Source organism: Pocillopora verrucosa, chromosome 6 (assembly GCF_036669915.1).
Source record: "Pocillopora verrucosa isolate sample1 chromosome 6, ASM3666991v2, whole genome shotgun sequence".
Lineage (NCBI taxonomy): Eukaryota > Metazoa > Cnidaria > Anthozoa > Scleractinia > Pocilloporidae > Pocillopora > Pocillopora verrucosa.
The window spans coordinates 385,635-412,501 of NC_089317.1; the positions used below are offsets into that span (position 1 = coordinate 385,635).

A 26,867-nucleotide genomic window follows, 5' to 3' on the forward strand; every position below is an offset into this window, starting at 1 on the left:
AACGAAAGGATTAACATTGTCACAATTCCATCATGGTGGGTCCCAGAAAGGTCCCGAAAGGAATAGAGTGGGCTACCAATTACACCGTACCCCCTCCCCCAGTCAATCAGTCTCCTGTAAAAACACGCTTGCTTCTGAAAAGGCTTATAGTGTGAATAAGAGGATTATAGGAAAATAACGAAGAACATGAAACAGAGAACACTTGATCACACAGAGAACACACGTAGGGTATCATTCTAACGTTGTAAAGAGCTCTTACATTTTGTAATAAAGTGATAACAGGATTACTAACCATTTCGCTTTATTAAAAAACACGGTAAATCTGTATTTGCACTTTATTCTAGCTCCGACAGCAATCTCTGGAGTCTAAGAAAAATATCTAAAATAATAAAATTTAACAATTATTTTGGGCATTATTTGCTACCGTCACTCAATGTTAGTGCCTTATCATTCAGGAACCTCACAGATTTGGAGGCTACAATTTCACACATATCAGTAATGAAGTTACATGGAAGCTTTTCATGACCTTTGGATCTTTTTTACTTTACGTTTTACAGCGTTCTTTTTAACAGATGAGCGATACGAGATATAGCTCGTTTGCATATTAGGAGCAGGACCGTTCAGTCAGTCGATAAAAACCGTATTAAGACGAGCAAAATAAATTTCGGTAGTACACTGATAAAAAAAAAAGCTTAATATCTAAATCAAGAAAATCACAGCGAAATGGTCGCATGTCATACTGTAACGATTTCAGCTTTTCGTTCAACTCATGTTGCAATAATTAGGTCAAGTTAAAAGCGTTCTGTACAAAATTTTCTTTTTTCACGAACAAGGTCCCGCCTCTAAAGTTAATAAATAAATCACACTATTCGTGCTCAATGTTCGGAAACCGAAGTTTCCGAAAATCTTACGATTGTACAACTGACCGATAATAAACTAACGCAGGCTCTGTTCACTAAATAAAACGAGTTTCGTGGGTCAGAGTTCGATTGGCCCTCTAAAACTCTAAAAGACGTATTCAAAAAGATTTTTTAAAAAACCTACAACACTGTTTAAAATAAATGGCTTACTCTCAGAAAGCATGCCGTTAAGATCGAAAAATTTCTTGAATAAAGGCTGAGCGCTAAAACTCTCTTAGACTACAAACTTACTCATTAAAATTCACATTTGACAACATGATTTAAAGATACCGAATTCAATGTAAAAAGATTAACGCAATTTAATAAACGAAAACTGTATTTACATGGATAAAAAAGACTTTATACAGAGCTTCTCGAGAGAAGTTATTCTGTGCTTTCAAAGTTGCAATTATACTTTTCCACGTTAAATTTCGGTTCTGCTTTGTTTGTTTTGTTTTGGCTTTCACTTTTGTTTACAAATAATTAAATCTTACCCCTTAAAATGTGTTACTACAACGTAACCATTAAATTATACTGGTAATCTTTGCAAAAAAATCGAGAGCTGAATCTTTTCACTGCTAAAGCACACTTCTCAGGTCAGTGTGATAAGGGAAAAAACTAGACGAAGGTCTTCTAAGCTTTAAACCCCAAAGAAGAAAACCTATTCCGAGGAACACGTGAAATCTCTGCAGGTTCCCTCAGGTAGATTACGAACAAACGTAGCCACCACTGTAGCCCTGTGAGCTCTCTCTTTCTTGAGCCGTCATTTCATTTCCGTCCCAAAGAGCAGTTTGTGTAAATATTAGTAACCAAAGTTTTTAAATGTCTTGCTTAGCGTCATGAAGTAAATCTGGCCACTTGAACTCGACCGAGAAGCGAAGAAAACCTGCCATGAAAAATAAAAACAATGACAGCAAAGTGACAGTGATATAGCGTGACAACAAATCGTGAAACGAAAAGCGTAACCATGTTACGTGACAAGTGGCACGAAGATAATAAGACTGACCTTTTCGTTTCTCTCACAGAGAAATCTAAACGTCTGAGCTCTTTTGTGCATAAACACACCATCCAAAAGTCCCGTCTCCACAGATCTAACCTCGATGGCTTTTTCTCCCCATCCCATTATTTGTCCTGAGCCTATGTGAGCTGCAATAATAGTTGAAACTGAGTAAGATTTTTTCTCGTCTTTTCACGAGCGTGGAACAAAGTCCAACAAAGTCCGCGCTCCGGTGCTGTACCACTAGGCCACTGAGACTCCACGGTGAGCGAGGTCTATCACGAAGTTTATATATGACACACGTCCTACATACTGCTAGGATCAGCAAAGGAAGAAATATAGTGAGTTTTGAGCTCGGTAAAGAAATGGAGAAAGATGGTTTGTTTTTCTTTGTCCCCGCTCGTGACAAGACGAAAAAAAACCATCTTTCTTTGTTTCTTTACCGAGCTCAAAACCAACTATCTTTCTTATTCTATTTACAAAAATAGTTGAGATTGTGAGAAGTAGAGCGCTTTTCGATTGGGTGTCGTTAAACCAAAACAAAACGAATCACAACGGCCAATCAAGGAAATGGTTAAAATGACAAGAAGCCAACGGGAACTCAGAACTGTCAAAATGTCTGAAGCGCGGGAAAACGCAAGTGACCAAGTCGTGATTGGTTTTAGTGAGGAATTTGATTGGTTGAGAAAGTGGCACGTGTTTTCTGGACCAATCACAGCGCTTAGTAGACTTAAGCAGAACCAAAACAATCCCAAATCCCAAACCCTCAAATTTGACTGAGGAGTACGATATCACGCCAAGGATATTTTCAAAAGCGAAAGTGCTTCTCTCACAGCGCCAGATAACCGCCAAGTTGTGAAAAGTACTGAAAAACTAACTTAGCGTTTGGCAAAATTAACAAAAATAATCAGAGACCGAAGAAGAATAAAACCTAAGGGAATTAATATCTACAAAGGAGATAAAACTTACCGATAGCGTAAGGAGTCTCGCCCCATTGTAACACGGCATGTCTCACCAGTTCTCCGTTGGTATTAACGTAAACGCCTTCATCTAGATAAGAAGTAGGAGCATAACGACTCTGTGTTAAAATAATCGTAACAATATAATTTAAACGACCAAAATATTTCTTCAAATTTGGAACGGTGTCATTTGCTTCCATCCAAGTTAGGATCCTTACGTCTCATTATAGGTGATTACGTTCGAATTGGGAAGGTTTCGCCTTTTTTTCGTTTCCGTTTAATCTCCGACGATTCGGCCTGATTTGGTCGATTTCGTATTATTTCGGAAGGTTCCTTACGACTACGGACGGTTTCGTTAAATTTCGGACAACGCCGAGGAAAGAGTCCGAAATCGACAAAACAGTCGGGAATCGGACCGACCGTCCGACTTTAGGTGGAAACTCAAAGATTCGATGGATGGTTATGGATGGCGAATTTCAAAACGGTAAAGCAGCCTGTCTAATTAAATTAGTTATGCATCCGTACTTACTGTTAAAACAGAGAAGAAGTTCCAAACCACTCGAACCTAAAACACAACGCAAACACTTAATTAAAACCAGCAAAACAATATCGAAAAAGGCTAAGACAGTTTTTATTCATAAAAGCGCTCAACTCCTGGTCGACTTATAAAACGACACAGTAAATATCGAACTTGATATCATTAAAAGAAACGGCTGACAAAATCGCAAATTCTCCTTAACAGTCTCCATACAGTCTGTCTCACATTAGTAAGGAGAAAATCACAATAATCCTTACTTGGTAGAGGAATAATAGCATGCGGCTGGAACTTTTCTTGAAGCTGTAAAACATAAGAAAAATTCAGAAATAAAAATGAACTTCTTTTATTTCCTTAAAAATGTTCTTCAATTTTAACAAAAACAACATGAAAGAAATTTGTCGATCAAACTGACCTGAGTAGGAATAAATAAATCATTAACTGAAGCTGAGTCCAAGTCAACAGCATGAAAACCTGCGAAACAATCAACTTGATCAATAGGCAAATTCTCTCCAGTTTCCTCTCAGTATTCATATAAAACAACAAAGAAGAATATAATTGTAGAGTTTTACTCGTAATGAGCTAGTAAATGAGTTTGGCCTCAGTCTGAGCCTTATAGAGTTATAGGCCATCTCCGGGTTCCAAAAGTTTTTTTATGTGCAAATGAATTGTATGCTCATGAGAGTCAAATCTTTTCCATGTCACTGGTTTAACACTTACTCTCGTTATCAAACAAAGGCTTGAGGCATTTCAGAAATAGCCAACACCACCCGCTGGGCTCAGAAATTTGAGTGTCTTCTTACAAAGAAAGAATGTTTGATACAGTTTCTGATGAATACTTAGTGACGATTTTCTGTTTAACACAAGCAATGGTAACCTTGAGGGTGGAGCGGAGGTGGGGTGGGGTTCCAATGACCTACAATTTCTGATGAGCAATTGTGGATTGTCCCGTTTGCCACTAGCAGTGGTAACCTTTGGAGAGGGAGGAGGGGGTAGTGGGAAAGGTAAGGTTGCACTAACCTATTTCAGAGGAGTAACAGACTTTTAGTCTGCTGTTTTCCGCCTCTATTGATACATTCAACATCAGAGGTTTCTGGGGTAAGTACGAGAAAGACTGAAGAAAGAAAAAAAAAACACTTATTAATAATAACTAAAGGAGAGTGCTCGGAAAGTGTTTGGTGCAAGATATCCACGTAAGATCCTCTAGACTTTAACAGCAGGTCAAGTAAACTCTCCCCATTTCTAATCTACCCACCCGGTCGAATAGACAGGGGTGAGACTGGGAGTAAGATTTCCGGGTCAAGAATAAGTCAAGTGTTCCGCCAGAAAGTTGCTACACAAAAACCGGGCTACAAGATTCGTTCTTAAGCTCGGTTTTTGAGACAGTGAGCTAGAAAACATCGACTATCAAAAATTCTGTTGTGCAGTAATTACTCAGTTAAGCTCACCTTAAAGGCCATAAACTTGTGATATGGTTTTGGAGCCCAAGCGTAAACTTCAATCATGTTCTCAGTGGCGATGGCAAGAAATTTGATTCGGTGGAAATTCACTGCAAGGTAAAAGAGTCGTTGGTCAATAATCACTGCTTCTATCTGGAATACGAGGTTGCGCGATGGTTACCACGCGGAATTCCGGAAGGGGGGCTGGGTTCGAGCCCTGACAAGACAATTTATTCGCATAGTACCTATCTCCACCCAGGCCTAAATGTGGATGGACGAAACGCGGACGACGAAGTATCGAGGGGGTAGGTTTCATGTAATCGAAATCGGAAAAACATTCGTGAAAAATTCTTGTGGTGAAGATTTGAATCAGTCTTACCAACTTTGTAGTGAACACATCCCTCCAGATCACCGACTGTTGTGTAACCTCGCTGCCTTCGGATATTCTCCGCCTGCACACAATTTAAAAAAAACAGAAAAGAAAACACATACAGCATTACAGACAGACACCTGGAAAAAATACAAAAACATTTTCGTTTTATCTGCGAAAAATGTAGACATATGGGCTCTAAAGAACCATGAGCTTCTATACCTCTTCTCCCTTTAGAATCTTCGCTTTCAGCCATGACAGATAATACACACGGAGTTTGTTTTGTTTTCCTAGAAAGGAGAAAATAGATAAAATTTTTAAAGATTGAGAAATGGAAACTTAGTTCAAACTTAGGCTCAACAGGATCTCAATGAGCTTGAAAACTAATCGATGAACAAAACGGTTCAAATGAACCCTTTACACCCCAACATCAGTATGCATATTCTCCATACTGTTCTCTGTACATTTACTAAGGTGCTGACAAGGAGAATTTGTCTTACAATCAAAAGTTTCTTTAGTTAGTGATCATTTCCTTTATTCTCATGACATTAATGTGTGATTCAGTGGTGATATTGTAAGGAGAAATTAGATGCTAGTCACTCTTAGGGATTAAAGGCTTAAAAGAACGAGATGAGGAGGATAGTGGAAAAAAAAACCTACCACTGATGGAAATAAGAACGTTTATCCCCTCAAGTACATCTATCTGTTGGAATCTGCGTCTAGATATCAATTGAAAAACTGAAAAAGAACGCCACAACTTGGGTTAGTTATAAATTCAAGGAACAAGAACAGACAAACAAACACATACACAAAATGACGACAAACAGCAAAAATACTAATACAACGAAGATCGAAAAAAATTGGCGAGGATTAAAGTACACACAAAATTATCATCCACCTTTGCCATAACCACTCCGATCCAGTAAAAATAATCCACTTTCTGTTCCAACAAGAAGGTTGACTCCTGAAAATATAGCACAAGGAGAAGATGTATTAGATGTTTATTAAATCAAAAGGCCACAAAAAGAAATAGTAAGTCACAAGACTGAGTACAAGTCTGTAAATTCTTCAGTACCCCACAGAGCTCCACATAAGATTTCTGTTCGGAATTTGTACTTGTACTTTCTTATCTGCGGCATCTAACAGAAGACAGGAATTAATAAATTTGTAAGTTTTTTCAAACTGTTATTTACGTCGTTTATGTACAGTAGAGAGCCTGCACTAATTATTTTCTGCCTTTTCAAGCGAGCTGGGGCGTTTTAGCAACGCGGGTCACTTACACGCAAGTAAAGAGTGTGTGAGTCAGCTGCACGCGCGGAGGCGTGCAAGAGTCAGTTACACGCGGGGAAGGCGAACGCGAGTCAGTAACACGAGCTGTGGGCTGGCTCGGGTTCTTCACACGCGCGCTAGGCGAGCGCAAGGGGAAAATAACAATATTTTAATTGACGATTTTATTTGCCTGCCACTTGAAGTCCATTGCGCTCGCCCAAGATAACCAAGAAAAACAGTAGAGCCTGTTCTGGCGAACAACGAACGAGTCAACTTACTCCCAGATCGTCCAAGTTAGCGATTGAAGTTCTGTCAGGGGTCAAGTTCACCGACACCTCAGAGGGAGCCTGGGACTGACGACTGAAGCCAAAACTTCGTTGTTTGGAGAATTTCCTGTCTCTCCTAGGGTCCTGGGGCACAATAGAGGAGGCGATGGATTCATCTGATGACTTATGGCGCTCAGTCTGAGACTTCTGAATTGAGAAAAAATATATCATTAGTTCCTGAGAAGATGGCGAACGCGGCGGAGGAAAAACTATGTTTGAGAAGCAAGATTTCACCAGTAAAATCCCCCAAAAAGTTAAAAAAAATTCAGTCAAAAGTTCCAAAAATGATTGTAGAAATTATTTATGAATGACTTATGAAATTTCAATAATACCATTCTCCCCTCTGAACCCTGCTCTGCACACATTGCAGACCTGTGATATTTATTGCACAACGCCACTCCTCATACCTTTACTTGCTGTTGTGTTGGTAGCACGTCTGGCAGATTGTTCGTCAGGGGTCGAGTGGGGTTGCTTGCCTCACCGATACTGGCAGTTGAGGCACTTGACTGCTGAAGAAAAATATTATGACGTTATTATTGCATTCTTGGAAACGTAACAGTTTAGTGTTTGCTTAATTCATTTTTCTCAGTAACTAGGCACAAGAAAACAAAAGAAACACCGAGTAACGAAGATAAGGTCAAAACGAAACAAGGGTTCATCAAGAGGGCACATTTTCCAAAGCCGACTGCCAACGGCTTACTGAAGTAATTTAAACTCAATAAAAACTAAAAAACAAATGATAAAACAAAGAGCAAAGCTTAATACCGAGTCATCATCATCATCTTTTACCACCATTGTATCATATCCATCCAAATCCTCTTGGTGAGCTGTGAAAGAGAAATTAGTTTTGAAAGAAAAATTCAATCACAACCAAAGACCAAAAATAACTTATGAGACTTGATTTCTGGGGCAAGGATATTCCTGAAATGGACTGTTGTCTCTTACAGAGACTGATATGATTGATTTTTAATAAGCTTAGCAGAAGTCATCAATGAATGTTTTACATCAAGAATTACAAAACAGAAATGTGCTGTCACTACCTACCTTCTCTTTGAGGTCTAAGTGTGGATTCACCATCTTGCTGCTCATCCAAAGATACTCTGAAACGATTAGCAAATAAAAACGTTTTATGCGTCTGATATTATCAACCAGATATCCAACCTAAATGTTTACATAGCCCTGAATTACTTGGCATCCAATAAATAAAAGCAGACAATGCTTTAAGTCCCTTACTACAAAGTACAGAAAATAAGGGTCAGAAGAATGCAACATGCCACCTTAAGGTGTAGCTTATTGGCAAAGGTTGGGCAGTAAGCCTCACCGATGTCGTGAATGGCTGGATGCCGTGAGGGTGTCATCTGTTTGAAAAGTCATGAAGCTGTCAACACTGGTGTCCAGGAACACATCATTGTCATAACCACCAGTTGCACCCATGTGCTGAGGTGCGCCATGGTTCAGGTTCATTTCCTGCAACAGGAAGGAGAGGAAAACAACTTGGTAAACTCAAAGAGGGTGGTATTCACTTTCACAGCTATCAGTTACACTTGACACACAAGGCACTTTCCCTCTAAAGCATCTTGTGTCCAAACAGTGGCTGTGAAGGAGACAAAGAGACTAGCTGCCTTGTTTCAGGATTTGTAAAAAACTTAAGTGCTAAAAATTCAAGACTTTTTCATTCCTTTATCTTCAATTTTCAGACTCACGATTGAGATACATGAAATAGCCTAATTGGATGAATGGCTATAAAGATTTTGCCCTAAAAAGTGGGACCTTTCTGACAATGCTGATTCAACATTTTGCTCAAGTTGTTTCATGTGACATTCAACTACCTTGTGGTGGAAAAACCCAGAATCAACTTGAAAATTTCTAATCATTTTTACATGAATTAAAGTTGTTTCCATACTTTTTCAAGGTCTTGATAATTATTTTAAGTTTTCCCACTTTTTAAAGAATACAAAATTCTGTAGAGCACCCTTTTTTTTGTTCTTTAAATAACCAAAAAAGAAGGAAAGCAATGAAAATGTATCACTCACTGGGCTGCTGCCACTGCTTGTCCTTCTCGGTGGATAATTATTACCTGAAAAGCGTGACTCAGACCATTAATGATTCAAGAAACTTTATATATCTCTGAAAATTTAAACTGATGTACACTACATATATTTTGCAATGAACATTGATTTAAACAACAGTAATAGGCGAATTTACCTTCTAGTATGACATTCAGATGCAAAAATGACAGGTTTTATCAGAACTCTGGAGATGTCTCTAACATAGTAAATTCCCTTTTATAGTAAAGTCCTACTGCAATGTTTGTTAGTGCATACCTCTAATTTACCAGAATCTCACCTCTTCCAAAAGTTCCTCCTTGCATGAGGGTTAAATTTCTTCTCAAAGTTGACTGAACATTTACAATACTGTCAGAAAGAAACAAGTTTCAATTGAATCAGTTGAGTTTTTAAATGAAATGGTACCCTAAAGAGAATATCTCGACAAGACTCAAAACAGAACTTTGTGACTCCTAATTTACAGTGCACAGCTACTGACGTACTATTCCATAACCTAAAACTGGTTACCAGGCACTACTTCCCTCCGAGTGAAGGAATACTCTAGCAAGAAGCATGAATGAACTTTCCTGATGATAAAGTTCTCACCCCATTTCCTCAGCAATCATTCCTGCTAACAACTGCTCATCTTCCTCCTCACTTCCTGAATACTGATACTCTTCTTCATGATCAGGTGGTGCTGCAAGAAATAGCAGAAAATACTGTTACTTCAAAACACAACACCAAAAGACTAACCATGGTTTAGTATCTGTTCACAAGTTAAAAGAGCACAAACAACCGCACTTACCTCTCTTCTTTTTCATCCTGTCAATGAAATCCTTCAATTCAATTCTTATCTTCCTTTCATGAGATCTTGCATCACGGATAAATTCATGCTGCAGTTAAAATAAAAAATAAACTTGAATTCTTCTTTTACAGAATAAAGCAAGGCACCTGAGCAGTCCAGAAGTGAACCAAAAAGATAATGCAAAACTTTCAATATGTTTTAATTCACAGATTCACAACTTATTTTTAGATCCTCTCATACTCTCAAAATTTTCACAATTTATTTACAATATTCCTCCTTGAATGCTTAGGGTTAGGATTATGATATATAGATTTAGCCAAGCCTAAAATCGGAGCTTGCAATTTTTTTTTCCTGCACTTCTCAAGGGCACAACGCCTTGAGCCGGCCAGGACTAGAATCCGGGTTGTCCAACTCGGAGCCCAGTGCACTGACCACTGGACTACTGGACATCTTGCTGCTCTCTAGATTTGTTTGCAATTGCCCCAAGTTCAACTTCTTGGCTGTGCTTTGTACACAGCCAACTGGTCTGTCTCCTGCCAGTTGGTTATTTACAATGTTTGTTTCAATTTGTTTGTATTGGCACTGAAAACCCTGCTTGGGTGAGAGGTCAATTAATGTTATTATTATTACTGTTATCAATATTATTAAGCTCAACCAATCAATGCATATTTACTATCTCTTAGATATGATGATAATGATGCTGATGATAATAATAATGATAAAGATGACAACAACAATGGAAACTTCAGTGTAGATGAGTCAAAGCTGATAACAACAATGATAGAAACAACTTTACCTGTAAAAGCTGGTCTGCTGTTGGTCTATGCTGGTAATCTTTAATCAAGCATGTGTTGACAAAATTATGGAATTTCTTGGACCATGCCTTCTTTGACTTCAGTCGAGGAGGATCACTCCGTGGAATCAGAAATAAAGCTCTCATTGGATGCATGTCACATAAAGCTGTGGGAGAAAGCTCTCTCTTGTTAACTTGTAATCTTTTCATCAGTCACTAATCAAAGCAGGATTTAAAATTAAAATTTCCAGTTGATAAGAGGAAACAATTCTTACGTGGTTGGGTTTCAGCCATTTCAATTGCAGTAATTCCTATTGACCACATATCACACTGAAATATGAAAAAGATTTTCTTTGATCAACACAATTCAAGGTTGCTAACTTTTTGCTAAATTCAATTTCACAGAAACCAGTTCCAATGCCATTTTATCCCTTTCACCCATTTACAAAGAAATGATTTTCTAAAATTCCATACCCTGTTGTCGTATGTGGCATCTGGCTGCTCATCACAGGCAATAACTTCTGGAGCCATCCTACAAAAAAATGATCATATTTATCTGCATTTTTGTCTCATAACTTGTGCTTTACATTATTCTTTTTTGTAAAGGTGCACAAAGGATGAAAAATATTAGCTTAAATTTCTCTTAGAGATGTCCACATTCAAAATTAATAATACTCAAATGATTTTCCACAGATCCACAGTAGAGCATAAAATAAGTGATTTATTGCGTACCTTAGAAGGAAAAATGACTTTATAAAGTTCTTTTGTTTTACAACACAAACAGATTTTCTTACCAGTAAGGAGTTCCAATGAAGGTATTTCGTCTTCCAATGGTTCTGTCCAATTGAGCACTAACTCCAAAATCAACTACATAATAAAAGTTTGTGAATTAATATTAAATTTTTAGTACAGTGACATCATGTGTATGTAACGGCACCTTTCAAGTTAAAATGGCATTTCAAAAAATGTAAGTTATGTTGCAGTGAGTCATTTAGTTAATGGATCTAGAGCTTAGCCATGATTGGTTGATTTGAGTCACTTGATTGGTGCCAAAAAACATGACAACATTTCTGAACTTCATAGTAAGCGTCAAATTGGTAAATGCAGTAATCTAGCCACTGAAATAAAAAAACGCACATTTTACAAGTGATGGCATGTCCTTACCTAACTTCACCTCAGCACTGTCTGTTAGTAACACATTCTGTCCTTTTATGTCTCTGTGAATGACATGGTTTTGATGAAGGTGACTAACTCCCTAGAAAAGAAAGTTACATCAGACATAGAGTATGCGTAGCTGAAAGTTTTAAACCTGAAAATATGAAGTATCATGAGTGACATCACAAATGCCTTGTAACAAGTGCTCTGGAGAACTTACATTCAACACTTCATGACATATATATGAAATCCATTCTTCCTTCAAAGATTTTCCTCTTGAAGCTTTAAGAAACAAAGACAAAAAAATAACATTTAAAGAATAATTCAAGCTTTACCTCTCTATACATTGGTTTAATTTGCACCAGAGTGCAAACCTTACTGGTAGAATATTACTTGTAAACTTACCTTTAACCAGGTCCGTTATGGATCCTGCACCACAAAACTCCATTACAAGCTGATCAAAAAACAAACAATGTATTAGAACACACAATCACACCAGTAAGAATTAAATAGGAAATTTTCTAACTCTTCAGCTAACAATCTAACATTGGTCTTGAATGCCACTTCGACTAAAAACTGGCAAACAGGAAAGCTTCTACTTAAATGATATTAATTAATAAGATTTAAGTCACGGAACAGGTTGTCTGTGGGTGGGGAAAGTGAGGCTGAGAGTCTATGTGTCCAATAATTGCAGTTAACTATTCCTGAATTCTATAGCACTAGGCAACTAGGAGACAGTCTGTCTATTTCAACTGGACAATGTGGTCCTCTGTGGGTCACCCCTGACCATTTATGTACACTTCCCTAACACGTCAGAGGCACCCATTCACACTTCTGGGTGGAGAGAGGCAATGTGGGAAGAAAGTGTTTTATACAAAAGAGACATTACCATGACCTGTCAGGTCTTGTACCCAGACCTCTCAGTCCAAGGTTCGATTTTTAACTAGGCCATAGCAACTTCCAATGTTGTTCTTTAGCACATTATATTTAAAATAAGCATAAAGAGGTGCACAAACAGTAATTATTAACATACCCACAGCTGGTCCTCCTGTCCTGGTAAACCCTTCTTCACAAATGCTCCATAGTATGTTGCTATGTTCCGATGATGAGAAAACTAAAGAATACACACACACAATTTAGTCAGAAGATGCTGCAAAATTGATATCTTATCCCCACTAAAAATAATCGTACAGTCAATTATCTGTAAATTTCAAAGATTGGGAAAAGTCTAGCACCAAAATGACAACTGGTTATCAATGTTTTGACAAGTTGATCCATAAGAAATTTTAGGCAATGACCCCTAATGACAAATTCTTCTAAAAATTGTGCAAACTAGAGGGTTGTGTTGTAGTTTAATTTTACTCCTTGTGTAAAGGAACTCATCAGGTGATTTTGCATGGTGGATGGTTGACATCTATATGTGTACCTACCTTTCTAAGAACATTTATTTCAAGCTTAATTTCTTCCTCTTCATCCTAAAAAAAATTCATAGTTATCATAAACTGAATATTTATTCAATATGCAAGTAATGTTTGGTAGGGTTATGTCAATGTTCCATTATAGAGATTTCAACAGAGATGGTTGGAAATACTTACTTCTGTAACATCCATGATTTTAATGGCTGCAAGTTGCCCAGTTCTTTTGTGACGACCCTGGATTTGTTAAGGAAAGAAATTTTCAAATTTATCTTCCATGATTTTACTACTGAAGTTCACAAAACAGCAAGGAAGTGCCAAACATAACTGAGCGTAGCCCAAGTTTTCCTGATAGTTCAATCAGAGTTGACCATGGTCATAATCACCAGAGGGATGAAAGTGGTTTTGTTTGTCCTGTGCTAATCATAATTTTCAAAATGTTACTCTCTTCAACAACTGAGTTCTGACAAAGGGCTAAAGCTTCAAAGGTCAGCTTGAGAAACTCTTTGCGGTGATCAAGTTACATTATCAACTGGGGTTGATAAAACCACATTATCTTGTTTCAATAAAACTTGAACAGGGTTGCATTCCAACACCAAGTTCTCACAGGGTAATTTGGTATCATTAACTGAGTTGATAACATAAATTGGCTACGGTAAAAGGTTTCAAAGCTGACATTTCAAGCATTAGCCCTTCGTCAGAGTGCATGAGTTCTCTCAGTGCCATTAGCAGAGGATCCCACTGAGTAAACCACTACCCCAGATTTGTCATCAACACTGTTATTTCCTACCAAGCAATCCTTCAGATATGTATCACACTTTAAAACCAAATCATAACTACAAATTCTAGCGTAAATAAACAAGTTAAAACAAAACATGCTGAGATGTCACGAAATTTCTTTTAAAACAACTCTTTCACTTGAAGTTTTAAGTCACAGAAAGCATTAATATGAACAATAAATATTCAAAAGATCACTGTTTAGTGTTTGAGGTTTGTAAAAATACTGCCTGTTTGACAGACAGTTGAAATCCTGGCCGTGTCAGTGAACCAATCATCTACTTACTGTAAAATTGAAATCACAACATTCCATAATGAGCAATTATCTTTAAAATTGTTTCCAATTGAGTTAATTTAAAAGAACAAAGAACAAACACTAACATGTTTTGGTCCCACAGTTTTTTATAAGTCTAAAGAATAAAGAACCACTCGATGCATAGTTTAAATTTGGAATTTAGAGGTTTCACTAATAAAGAAAACACGATGGCAAGAGGTTATTTTTCTGTTTGGGTCCAGCGCAAACATTTTCGGTATGGTGTAAGCAAAAACTACTTCAAACTATGTACATCTGTTTTTAATACGAAGGAGGTGAAATGTGAAATATATTCTACATGGTTGGTAATGAAACTGAAGGAGTGAAAACAACAAGTTCTTTCATCACATACTCCGTTAAGCTCTCCTAAATCCTGATTGATCTCTCAGTATATGGTGTTTTGCGTGCAACAGAAGTTCTTATCTGCCACTTAGCATCAATAATTTATCAAATATATGATCAAAGACGAAATAAGAAGTCTAACAAGAGAGAAGTCAATTCTTCTGTTCATTTGTTATCAAGCTGTTATAAAACAAAGAGTTGTCTTAAAAACTGGCTAAATGTGCACGTAATGATATCCCTCGAGTACGAAATATTTTTCAGTAATCGATTTTAAGCTAAATAGTTGAGCTCGCAAATTATCAACCATCACATTGTCAAGAGAGTATTTGCATGAAAATCCTCTTTAATTCTGCTTTAAGCCCGTGCAATCTGCGACAAGGTGATCGCAATTCATTTCAGAACAAAAGAAACGTATTCTTTATTTCAAACGCATGAAAAATTTACACGGAAAATGAAATGCACAGGTATTGGAGCAAAACAAGTTACCGGGCTAGAAATTATTACACATCGCGAACTGATCGAGCAATTTTATCTAAGATCCTCTTAGCAATACCTTATGTACTTGCCCATACGTTCCATTTCCAACAACTTCGACCAGATCGAATATTCCGGCTGGATCCTGCAAAGGCAATACTTAGTACTTAGTTATCAATTACAGGCACGATAAAGAAACAGATAAAGCCCAGTAGGTAAAATCACCGGGATTTCTCGTTTGAATTGTCTAGACATCGGCTTTTTCGAGTACATCGCGAAAAACTACATTTTAAAAAATACATCCGCCGAAAGTTGACCACGTATTGACAGCTCTTAGGATTACACATTTTTTCTGAGTTCAATATCTTCATCAACCTGTGAGTTCACCGGCTTAAGGCTCTTAAAATATTGCGAGATCTATTGCAAACCATCTTTGAATTCAGTCCACTAAAAAGGAATTGTCAGGGTATATAGCGAAATCTGACTCACCTTCAGCGCAGCCAAATCAATATCGTCCAGTCCGTATGCCATGTTGATAGTCTAAAGTGATGAATTCACGACCGCACTGCTCACTGAAGAATTTGAATCTCTACCTAGTCGCGAAGCCACGCACGGGAAGCTTGTCACATCCGTAGAACGATCACGAGTGTTGCGCTACACCTCAGCCCACACAAACTCTCCTATTTCCACAATACGCATACGTTTACATTGGAGTGTTTTCAAAAAACAAATCAACCCTCGCAGCTCATCCAAAATATACACAAGCGCAGGGGAACCATAGGGCTCTGTTCATGGGAAATAATTTAGAGCCATACTCAAAACAAAGTGGAGGGAGGAGCTTGGGACGGATCACGTGATATCACGCTGAGTCGGTGGCCGCTGACAGCAACGCGTTACCTGACCAATGCGCTTTCGCTACATCTTTGAACCTGAATTTAACTAAATGCACATGTGCGCTGTTGAACGGAAATTCATTACTAACCAGTTCTCTTTCTGGGGGGACTGAGGGGGTTTTGTCATTCCGTAGAGATAAACGTTAAGGGCCTTTCTGAGAGTGGGGGGGGGGGGGGGGGGTGAAGAACTCGGAAAGGAAGGGGTTATGTCAACAGAGGAGTGTAAATTCTTGAAATGGTTGCAAACTGATCAGAAAGGAAACAACACTTTTTAAACCTTTATATTCTAACTTCAGTATGCATAATCTCCTAGGGTTTTCACCATACATTTCCAAGGTTGCTGACAAGAAGCATTTGTCTAAACAATCGAGAGCTTATTTAGTTGGTGATCATTTCCTTTATTCTTGCGACCTTAACGTGTGATTCAGGGGTGATTTTGTAAGGAGAAATTAGATGCTAATCACTCTTAGGGGTCAAGGGTTTAAAAAGGAGGACGGGGAGGAAAAGATGCCTTCACCGTCAAGCCATGGCGACTATTTGAACAGTTTATTCTGATAGCGTGACTTTTAAGACGAAAAACATGAAATACAGATTCTATTTCAGTCGGCTGCACGAAAGCTGTGTTACTAACTGCAAAAAAGTGGGCGTGACTAGGATGACACGCCTCTCCATGTCTGCTTTGAGATGACAAACCTACAATCAGGTCCCTTCCCTCCCCCTAGCCCACCTCAATCCTCTGGCTCCTACTATTGAGGGATTTGTCTCTCCGTTGTTCTCCCCAATACCGTCTCTTTTATAGGGCGGGTCAGCGAGACAAATTGTCGTGATCATTCATATCACTCTCTTCTCAAAATTAACCAAAATTAAACTTGTTCACGCACAGTTCTATTACCTGGCAATAACACTCAATAACACACACACGCGCACGCAAATGCTACGCAGTGATATGTCTAATTAACACAGGTTTCAAAGAACAAATGATCTTATCTTTGGTGTCTGCGTTCACCAGGTAGTTATCTGTTCAATGCAGGTTCAATTTACAGGTACATATTGGGAGTAATAAATTTGACACTTAAGCTAGTGACTGCTTAATATGGGCTAACTGCATAAGGAAACATTCTTTGGGAACTTTTCATCACTTTTCCCATAAAAGAAACAGTAGAAACCTATCATCACTATAATGGTCATAATTTATTGGCTTCTGACATCAAATACAAATAACTTGACTGCCTTGGCAGTTAACTCTCCCCATGAAATAACCAATTTTTAAACGGAACAACTCTTAAACTCTAAAATAAGGATTTTAAGTAACTGCATGGACAGCACGTCTTGATTCACCATGCTTTCTATGAGCACATTTTATAGATTTGTAAAGTCAACTAATAAGATTTCAGTTAACTTTGTTCCAAAGCAGCCTAAAATTTAATACTAAGGTTATCATAAGGTTGTAGCTGACGTGAAAACCCGCTGTCACGCAATTCTTATAAGCATCACGCAAGCAGCTTTGGAACAAAGTTAGCTTCGATCACATAGCTACGTTAAGATTTCTTTAAGGTCTATGTAAATAATACGTTATTATAAGGCTACTTGCTGTGGCCTGGTTTGTAACTTCCTTAGCTGTTCTCTTCCCGTTCATTAAAGAAAATAAATACCATAGATACTCTTAACAGTAACATGTTTAAAAATCTTGAGTTACGTCAAAGCATGATTGCATTTACAATCATACCCCAACCCAAAGTTGTTTATTAGCTGCTGACGAGTGTACTTCAAAATTTCAAAAGGACAAGGAAAATAAATTTTTCCCATGTTATAGTAACTGTAATGCAACAAAAATTCAGATCATCGGAATAATTACATGTTTTCAGCCTTTGTATCAACATTTTCACAAGCAGCAATATTCCTAATCCAAGATGATATTCATAAAATATCAATATAGTCTAAGTTTCAGGCAGGATGATTTTTCAACTTAAGCGATTATTCCTTATATAGTGATTTACTCGTTCAATTCCATGTATTCCTGGACTACATGATGCTTGTTGTCTCTTTTCGACACAACACTTATTTCACTTGGACTTCATGAATAACAGAAAATTGCTCACTTTTCTTTGCATGATAAGGCATTTAGATCGTTATAAATTATCACTGTACTGTTAACACCCTGTAAGATTTTTGTAAATAAAATATCTTTTGCAACTACTTTTGTTTAAGAATTACTGATTTTTTTTTTTCAAAACGGGAACATTTCTCTCCTGATACTTACTATGAGATTCTTAAATATTTTGGCGACATAAGTTTTCCTAGTTCAGCACAAGATTGTAATATTACAAAACAATTTGTTGGTGGACAACTGCAGTATTACAAAATATCTCAGTATGACTAAAATGTGTTTGGTTATGGCCCTTATACACAATGTGGAACTCAAAATTTACAATAAAAACTATCCATTTCTTTCTTTAGCCAAAGAAACTAGTGCCTACTTAACACTTATTACATTGCAAACAGTTCTCTTGATGTTCACAAAGTGTTCTTGTCAATTTTTTTTTTTTTGGCTATGGTTTTTTTTGGCAAGTTACGAACAACCTAATTCTAAAAGTTATATTACAATTTCTTTTGGTATAAATTCAGAAATTTGTGACAAGGGCCATGGTCTCCTATAAATACAAGAGATTTTCTGATGAAGCATTTTTCAGTGCATTTGAAACCCTGGAAAAAGAACTGATTTGTACAATTAACCAAACTGTATTGTAAGTAGGTACATATGTACTCATATTAAAATATTCCTGTTATGTTAATTAGGATGTATCTTAAATTATGGAGTACACTTTGTTTCTTGTAATTGCAACTAATTTAATAGCCTACATGTAGCCATACACTCCCCCCTAGGAGAAATGTTCCTCCTTAGGGGGAGGGTATTGTTACACATGGGCTACTAATTCAACTATATTTACTTTTACTGGGAAACACTTCATAAGCTAATTCTGATAATCATCTAGAAAATTGTTTTCTAGGGCTGTAACTGTAAGAAATCTATTGTAAATGGTGCAGAGAATTTCTTTTTTCCACTGATCAGGAAAATAGAAAAAAAAAAAATTTTCTGAAAGGAACCAAGACCAAATGTGGACCTTTATGCAAAGGCCCAGTTAACACTATCAATATGGGCCCTCACAAAACTTAGGCTCTTACTTGCCTTCACACGTGGCCCCAAGAAGATCTCTTGGTTCATATAAACTACAAGTAGATGGCTATCACATATACCTGTCACTGTTGGTACAATGACCTTAAACATAACTTTCATAACGTCGCCAAAGATATATAAATACTCAGATTGTTGTGTTCCATAACTTGCCTCTTCTATCTGCGTCACTTGAAGTTGACATTTCAACAACTTGAACAGGCAATTTTTGACCCTACTCGGAAAACAACAACCACAACAACAGGAGATAAATGGCATGTTTGTAAGCAGCAGTTTGAACAAACTGAACAAGCCAACTGACTTTCTCCATGGTGCTCCTTAAAGAGTTTCTTAAAAATCATGAACAGTTGAGAGTTCAACATCGAATAACACTGCATTTTCCATGTGCTCTGACCTCGCAGCCAGAGGCCTTCCTCAGTTACCTGACCTGTAACAGTGCTGATCCACACAGTAAGCCACTGCGACTGAAAACCGTCACCAGTCTTCCTCAAGAACATTCCACCAATCACTCAAAGATGCTTTATTTGATGCCAGATATTGCCAATGCAACAGTCCCAAATTTAACTTATTTCATCGAACGCAAAACAAATGCGGTAAATTCCTGTAACAACAAATAAAGAAAAAACAACAACTTGTAGTGAGAACCTTGCACCAGCTAGTTCCACCAATCCTGGGAAGCATTGCCACCAGAATAACGGCCTGGATTCCAGTAGCCCCCTGCTCCTCCCCCATAACCATAGTGGGCTCCACCACCCCCACCCCCACGGTGATGTGGCTGCTGCCTGTAGTCACGGGACCCAAAGCCACCAGCTGAGTGCCTGCTGTTGAAAAAAACAAAAAAAAAAAGGTAAGAGGTCATTGAATGTAAATTGCTATTACTGCCCAAAATGTTTGGATTGCTTCATCACTCTTCATGTTATAGCTTCAAATGAATTTCAAATCAAAATGATTTTAACCTAGTGCACAGAGTAGTTTGATTAGTACAAATGAATTTTTCTTTGTTCCAGGTATGTCACCAAAGATTAAAAAAAAAAAAAAGGGCCAACAGATCAAACTAAATCAAATCATTCACACAACAAATAAACGACTCTTATGAGACATTTGGCCGAACACTTGAAGGCGCTATTGAGATCTGTTAACACATATGGCAAGGCCAGCTACTCCAAGTAATTGTAGCTCATCTTCTTCTGTAAAAATGTGACTAGGTGTATAGAAATTCATAAAGGAAATAGTTTGCTCAGGTAAACCCCATATATTACTATACCATTATCATATTCACATCACTGATTGGCTTAAAGAGCATTGGGGCAAAATTGGCTCACAATGAAACCCAGATAAGCCAATCTGAAGATCAACATTTTGGGCACAAAGAAAATTAAAGGTAAAAAAACAGCTCAAAATTTGAGACACTTCTGTTATATTCAAATGGATAAACTAAGATGTATGTTATACCTCCTTCCACGGCTCCTGCCTGAATTCTGATGGCTCTCAAAGGCAATAGACTCCAGCCAGCTTGGCACCTCTTGCCTGCTTTCACTCAACAGCTCAACCAAATCCTTGGCCACATTCCGATTCTTCTCATTGAAAAATGAAGTGGCTAAGCCTACAAACACACATGAGGGATAATTAGCTCTGAACAAGAGATTTGTTTACGTTTTGCTGTTAAGCTACTGAACCTCAATTTCAATAATTTGTTGTCAGTGTTTCTCAGCACTTGCAATTAAAATGAATCTATTAAATTGTGCATGTTGTGATGCTGATCACCATGCTGCATCATATACAACTGCAAGCAGGGAGAAAAATTCCTTTCCCAGCCCCAGGCAATCAAATTTACCCAGAATTCTTTGTAACAGCCAGAGAATTCTTTAAAACCATAAAAGATGACTTCCAAAACAATAACTAAGGAAAGGAAATTTGTTTTGTTTACAAGTGGAATTATGTCCAGAAAATCTAAGTAACCTCACCAGTGTGTCCCACACGGCCTGTGCGTCCAATGCGATGGACATACTCCTCTATATCAGTTGGCATGTCAAAGTTGATCACATGGCGCACATTTGGAATATCCAAGCCACGAGCAGCAACCTAAAACACAAAATAATTAGTCACCCAAGCTTCCAGATATTTTGGAATAAAAACTGTCTCATTTATCAGAAAACAGTGTTAGTGTACTTACAGCTGTAGCTACCAAGATTGGTGTGCGGCCAGACTTAAATGACCCCAAAGCTGCCTCTCGCTCCCTCTGAGAGCGATCACCATGAATGGAGGTTGCATACCAGCCTTCACCGTGCAGAAAATCATCCAAAGCATCAGCTCCTTTTTTGGTTTCCACAAATACCAATGTCAGAGACTTTGGACCTGGAAGAGATTAAAAACAGAGGGAAACTTTCAGAACTTCTCTGACTTTTCCTTGATATTTGATACTTTAATATTTTTTGTTATTGACACAACAATATCACAACAAACCTGAAGCATTCAGCAGATCCAATAAGAATGACCTCTTGTCGTATTCATCAACCCACACTGTTTTTTGTGTGATGTTCTCACTTGTGGAGCCCACACGTCCCACAGCCAAGAAGATGTAATTCACCAGGAAATCTCTAGCCAGCATCTACAAAAAAAGGTAAGATGATTTTAAAGAAAACCATGAGCCACAAAAAGATATGAAGAGATCTTATTTGGAATTAAAAGAAGAACTCCTCTGTAGTTATGTTACAATTGCAAGTTCTTACCTGGATTTCCTTAGGGAAAGTGGCACTGAACATAAGTGTCTGTCGTTCACCAGCTTTAGGCATGGTGTCCTGATCAACAATGCGTCGGATTTGAGGCTCAAATCCCATGTCCAACATACGATCAGCCTCGTCCAGAACAAGGAACCTGGTAAGCAACCAAATACTTTCAAAAAAAGATCAAAAACCTTTCCACTTGGCCTTGAGATAAAATGATCAAATCTTTATCCTGATTTCAATTCAAATAGATTCAAATTTGTTTTGGAATTTTGTTATTCTTCCAAACAATTCACATTCTTTATGCTAGTGTTATTATTTGGCTAGAAGTCATGTTAGTCTTTCAAAAAAACCACAAAAAGGTCAGATATTGAAATGCTGAGTAATTCTAGAGCACAAAAAGAAAACTATAGACATAAAAGATGTCTTTACTGACTTGCAAGAGTCCAGCCCCACTCGTCCCCTGTCCAACATGTCAACAAGACGACCAGGTGTGGCCACAAGAAGATGGCAGCCACGATCCAGCTCCTTCAGTTGGCCACCAATGTCAGCTCCACCATAAACCACACAGGGACGCACATATGACCTGTAAGAAAACTGACAAGAGACACATGTTCTTAGGACGGACCACCTAACATAAGCATTGTTTGTTAAGTCATTAGAGACTAACAGCTTCTCTCTGTTTTCTCCCATCAGGAGGCCACTGGGTTATTGGAAAACATAATCCGCCTTGGCAATGCAAAATAAATAACAATGTTAAAAGGTGTTACTTTCATTACCTTCCTGGATTCCTCAAAGATTTGACAAGCCAATTCCCTGGTTGGTGCTAGAACCAGGCAGTGAGGGAACTGCTTTCGGCGACCCTGATGCCGAGCCTAAGAAATGCCACAAAAATTTTCATTTTAATTTCATATTTCATTTACGGAGAAGTAACTAAAAGGTAATACAACTTCCCATATAAAAATTGGACAAAAAAAAATATATATATATATATACAACCACAAAAAAGGAGGTACATAGAACCACATCTCTTGCTTACATCAGGTAGGGGAGGAGGACCTTCCTCAAAAATCCTGCTGAGAATGGGAATCAGGAAGGCAGCAGTCTTCCCAGAACCTGAAATAGAAGTAGTTCAAGTCATCTATTTTTTTTTTGTTAGCACTACATGAAATTCACATGTATGTCCTTTGCCACTAATGGTGAACAGTTCCTATCAAAAGGGCTGGTCCATCTATCTAATTACAGTTTTTCACGGTATCGCCATAGTAGCTGTTTCAAGTTGTATCAATCTTACCAGTCTGGGCACATGCCATCAAGTCCCTCTTCTTCTTCACAATAGGTATGGCATACTTTTGAACTGGAGTGGGCTTGGAGTAATTAGCCAGCTACAAATAAAGAGTAAATAAAAAAAAATAAAATATCTACCGTTAGTAGAGTTTCACTTGATGGTGGACTTAAAATGTATTTAATCTTAAGAAGACTTAAGTCAAAACCTACAGAGGCTGCTACAGTAGAGATACAAATATGAACAAATTAACAGACAAGTACATCATACCTCAACATTGTTGCACAAGATTTCCCCTAGTTCACAGTCAGAAAACTACAAAAAACAGAACTCTGTTACCATCATGTGATACATTTGTACACAATTACAACAAAAAAATTTTATTGTCCTTTAGCAATGTGAGACTGTCAACAAATACTCGTGTGTAAAGCAATCTTCACCATGTTCACCACTATTTATGAGAACAATCTAGTCACTTTGGTCTACTATAAACAATGGTTGAGATATGTCCAGTTTAATTGTCATAATTAACTAGATGTCCCAAACTGAACTAATTTCAAAACAAGACTCTTGATTTTAATTAGTTGACAGCCTACCGACTCAATGTTTTTAGGGACATCCTGTCCAGTGGCTTCCACAGGGATATCTTCATACTTGTCAAAATTTATTCCAGTGTTGTGCTTGTTGAAAAGCTCCCTAAGAAACAAAATATATTAACAACCATTATCAATTATGCCTATACTAATATCACGCTTTTTAAAAGTGTTGTAGAATCCTTCTAAAATGGAAATGATTGTTCCCTGAATAATCCAGGACTCTTACTATTTGGAGAATGGATCATCTACAGGAAAAAATCCTGCTAAGAAAACTAACATTACGAGAGATGTATGACCAACAGTAAGACAGATTACTATCGAGCATTCACAGAGAAAATGTTCAGCTTCTCCAACAGTGATTACCTTTCAATGCGGTCATTCTTCGGCAAAAGTTTAGACCAATCTTCTGGTGGTGGCTGAGTGACTCTGTTATAGTCTGATGAGAAAAATATACTTCCAATTAACATGAAACTAAAGCAGAACACAACAGAAAAATCACCCAGTGCTGACATGTTTGTTTGTATATTACAATCGCTCACCATTGCCACTTCCTCTTGTGGGAGGAGGTCCTCGGTTGTCACCCCTTTCTCTCCAGCTGTTTCCCCCTCCACGGCCTCCACCATAATACTGACCTCCCCCATAGTATGGGCGTCCACCTCCTCGTGGAGGATATCCACCATAAAAGTTTGGCTGCTGTTGGTAAAATCCATCTGACAGATAATAAGATACAATATATTATATATCCCAGTCAAAGAAAATTAATGAATCAAACTTTTTGCCAAGCCTTGTTATCATCTGAAGAGTCACAGAAATACTCTTCTGACATGTCCATATCCTCTTCACCACACAACTTAGATTTTGAAATGATTCCCTTTGCAAGATGCAATTGTTTGGTTCAAATTACTCCCATCACTCAGCTGTGTGCGGAAACTTATAGTCTCAAATGATGTATGACCGAACAAACCTCTGTAGGGTTCCCTGTGTTGAAAGTCCCTTTGCTGGTTGTATCCATGATCATGGTACCCCCCTCTGCCATGAGGAGGAGGAGGACCAGGTCTGCTGCGAAGGTGAGGAGGCACGTATCGTTCTGAAACATTAATCATACATTGGGCTGGTCAAAATAAAGCATGGCAACTCAATTAACTTTGGTATGGTACATTTAATTTACCACATTTTGCTTTGTTTCCAAATCTGATCAAAAGTATTAATCACATTAATCACATAATTGCTAGTCTGCCATGTCTGAGAGATATTCTCTGTGGGTTAAAATATCTTATCTAAATATCTCCAAAAAATCCTAAGAATTTGCTCACCAATGTCTCTATTTCATTGGTAACTGAATATATTTTGGGAAACTATTCAGAGTTTCAGAGGGATTTCGAGAACTTCATCAACTAATGTTTAGACAACATGACCCTCTAAGCTTTAGAAAATGACTCCATTACTGTTATTACTGAAATAATGGTTCACTTTTATAAAACGTAAGTATAATTATTATATCCAGAAAGTTTTTTTTGCCAAAAACTCTCACATTCCAATTAACAATGACTTTTAATGGTGAAAGTTTACTCCTGGCACTGGTGAATTTCAATGAAACGTTTTCCTGAGCCTTTTCAAGGCCTGATTTTAACCCGCAAAAAAAAGAGACTTACATCATAGATTTTCGCTATGGGAGCAAATATCTCTCATTTCAATTTATTAGGCAAATGTACGTTATTTCAAGACACAGAAGTAATTCAAATTCAAAACATTGAACTATTTTAACAAATAGCAAAGAAGAATCAAAGATAATCTTCATTAAAATATAAAGAACGCGGTGTGGAAAAAACATCATTAGATGTAATCCAAGCCGGCTACCAGAGCGACAAAGAGATTTTTACTTCAGCCTGTGAATTATATGATACCAATCCGGCGATTTACCCGTATTGAACGGCCAAAAGCGTTTACCACGTTTCATTCTTTCGTTTTCTTCATTTCCCACTTTACCGAAATGGAAATTTGCACAATCTTAGGCGACGGATTAAAATCGTACTTTTTCAAGTTACCTTGTTGAGACTTAGGATCGACGCCGTGAGGGTTAACGGCGCCCTGATTCAAGTCCAGACCAGCGAACTACAAGGAAACAACAACACAAAAATCACTTTAAAAACTTCATCTGTACTTAATACAAGAAATAGCACATAAATTGTTTATTTTCTAGACGAATGACGGAGAAACTGTTCGAAAAAGGAAGGCGTCATTTTGCATTTTCCATGTGCCTTTGTCTCAAAAACCACAATTTCATATCTTCCGATTTAAAATCTTCAACTTACCCGCTGGTCTAGAGCTTGAAAGTTAGCTGGGGCCACATGACTCATAACGGAATAGACAGTAGTTTTAAGCTTTCGAATGAAATATTTGAAATGGTTGGTAAAACTCGGCAAAAACGCGAACAATAATTGAAGGATTTTGCTCTTCAACTTTTTTCTGTTCAGATCGAGATGTCAGTCGACGACAGCCGGCTGAGTAACCGCACTGCCGTGACGTCACGTACCAAGCACGTGGCCGCCCCAGCACCTGGTGGGAGGGGGCAGGGATCTAGAAAGAACTCTGTGACTCGTTGTTTCTCAGTGACATCATCAAATAACAATACCGGAACCAATGGATTTGTTACCTGTGAAGTTCTCCCTGTAGATTTGGCTTTCAAGATCCTTTGCACAAAAAAGATAGATCTGGAATTTCTACACATGGTACACACGAGATATTGAAAAAAAATTTAGTGTTTTCACTGCCTGATTTAATGATTTTTTTCAAAGCCGTGAGATTTTTTGCGTACGTACTAATCGTTGAACGCAACTTTTGAATTCCCGCTAGAATGTGAAAAACACCAAATGACAAAATCTAAGATTAAAATTGTAATTTCTGGGACTACTTCGAAATGACAGTTAATTTGAACAATTAAAAAACCCCGGTTTACAAATCAGAATTAAATGATTTTGTAACTGCATAGAATCTATATACTATAATCTTTAATGAGGATGCCAGCGTCACAAAAGTGGTTTACAGGAGGGTCCTCTTAAATTAAATACTAATACAAAGATAAATTACAAATAAAAAACAAATAACTAAAACTAAATCTAAGAACTAATTAAAAATACTAATCACAAAGTATTAACTAAGAGTAATACTAGTAAGGTAAATTAAAATTCAAAATTAAATTTAGACAGGCCACGTTTGAAGGCAGGCAGTGAGTTTGCATTTCTTAGTGAGATGTCTAAACCATTC

At 37.6% G+C, this 26,867-nt stretch overlaps 2 protein-coding genes across 3 annotated transcripts; both read right to left on the reverse strand.

Annotated features, from left to right (window-relative positions):
• Nucleotides 1-284: 284 nt before the first annotated feature.
• Nucleotides 285-15,722, reverse strand: LOC131792271 (serine/threonine-protein kinase mig-15). Of its 2 annotated transcripts, none has more exons than XM_059109650.2 (34): nucleotides 15,403-15,722; nucleotides 14,993-15,058; nucleotides 13,188-13,244; nucleotides 13,023-13,067; nucleotides 12,626-12,706; nucleotides 11,998-12,046; nucleotides 11,813-11,874; nucleotides 11,602-11,692; nucleotides 11,232-11,304; nucleotides 10,912-10,969; nucleotides 10,713-10,767; nucleotides 10,441-10,604; nucleotides 9,645-9,732; nucleotides 9,446-9,536; nucleotides 9,141-9,208; nucleotides 8,828-8,871; nucleotides 8,116-8,261; nucleotides 7,839-7,894; nucleotides 7,560-7,621; nucleotides 7,202-7,300; nucleotides 6,747-6,941; nucleotides 6,275-6,338; nucleotides 6,098-6,163; nucleotides 5,860-5,937; nucleotides 5,422-5,489; nucleotides 5,209-5,281; nucleotides 4,839-4,939; nucleotides 4,411-4,504; nucleotides 3,806-3,864; nucleotides 3,651-3,693; nucleotides 3,385-3,420; nucleotides 2,866-2,946; nucleotides 1,906-2,045; nucleotides 285-1,785 (listed from the first exon to the last, which is right to left on the reverse strand). In XM_059109650.2, the coding sequence occupies exons 1-34, from the start codon at nucleotides 15,442-15,444 to the stop codon at nucleotides 1,702-1,704; spliced, it is 2,679 nt and encodes an 892-aa protein (XP_058965633.1). In that variant the 5' UTR covers nucleotides 15,445-15,722; the 3' UTR covers nucleotides 285-1,701. The 2 variants fall into 2 exon arrangements, with proteins under 2 accessions (XP_058965633.1, XP_058965632.1); XM_059109649.2 differs by having other exon boundaries at nucleotides 7,202-7,303.
• A 1,255-nt stretch (nucleotides 15,723-16,977) lies between these two features.
• Nucleotides 16,978-26,092, reverse strand: LOC131792212 (ATP-dependent RNA helicase DDX3X). Its single transcript, XM_059109590.2, has 17 exons — nucleotides 25,916-26,092; nucleotides 25,649-25,715; nucleotides 24,568-24,690; nucleotides 24,143-24,313; nucleotides 23,967-24,039; nucleotides 23,604-23,703; nucleotides 23,278-23,322; nucleotides 23,017-23,107; nucleotides 22,762-22,838; nucleotides 22,502-22,597; nucleotides 22,159-22,319; nucleotides 21,729-21,873; nucleotides 21,463-21,607; nucleotides 21,173-21,354; nucleotides 20,964-21,081; nucleotides 20,452-20,602; nucleotides 16,978-19,820 (listed from the first exon to the last, which is right to left on the reverse strand). Exons 1-17 carry the CDS (start codon nucleotides 25,958-25,960, stop codon nucleotides 19,655-19,657), a joined length of 1,956 nt encoding a protein of 651 aa, XP_058965573.1. The 5' UTR covers nucleotides 25,961-26,092; the 3' UTR covers nucleotides 16,978-19,654.
• Between the last annotated feature and the right edge of the window lie 775 nt (nucleotides 26,093-26,867).

Bases quoted from the DNA above. Each gene is read 5' to 3' on its own strand.
- LOC131792271 (XM_059109649.2), bottom strand. From the start codon at position 15,444: ATGGCATACGGACTGGACGATATTGATTTGGCTGCGCTGAAG. The intron at 11,875-11,997 runs GTAAGTTTACAA...TGTTTCTTAAAG, and splicing joins CATAACGGACCTGGTTAAAG to CTTCAAGAGGAAAATCTTTG. The intron at 6,164-6,274 runs GTACTGAAGAAT...CTATATTTTCAG, and splicing joins CTTATGTGGAGCTCTGTGGG to GAGTCAACCTTCTTGTTGGA.
- LOC131792212 (XM_059109590.2), bottom strand. From the start codon at position 25,960: ATGAGTCATGTGGCCCCAGCTAACTTTCAAGCTCTAGACCAGCGG. The intron at 25,716-25,915 runs GTAAGTTGAAGA...GTTTCCTTGTAG, and splicing joins TTCAAGCTCTAGACCAGCGG to TTCGCTGGTCTGGACTTGAA. The intron at 21,355-21,462 runs GTTTGTTGTGAT...AATCTCTTCCAG, and splicing joins GGATCTGCTGAATGCTTCAG to GTCCAAAGTCTCTGACATTG.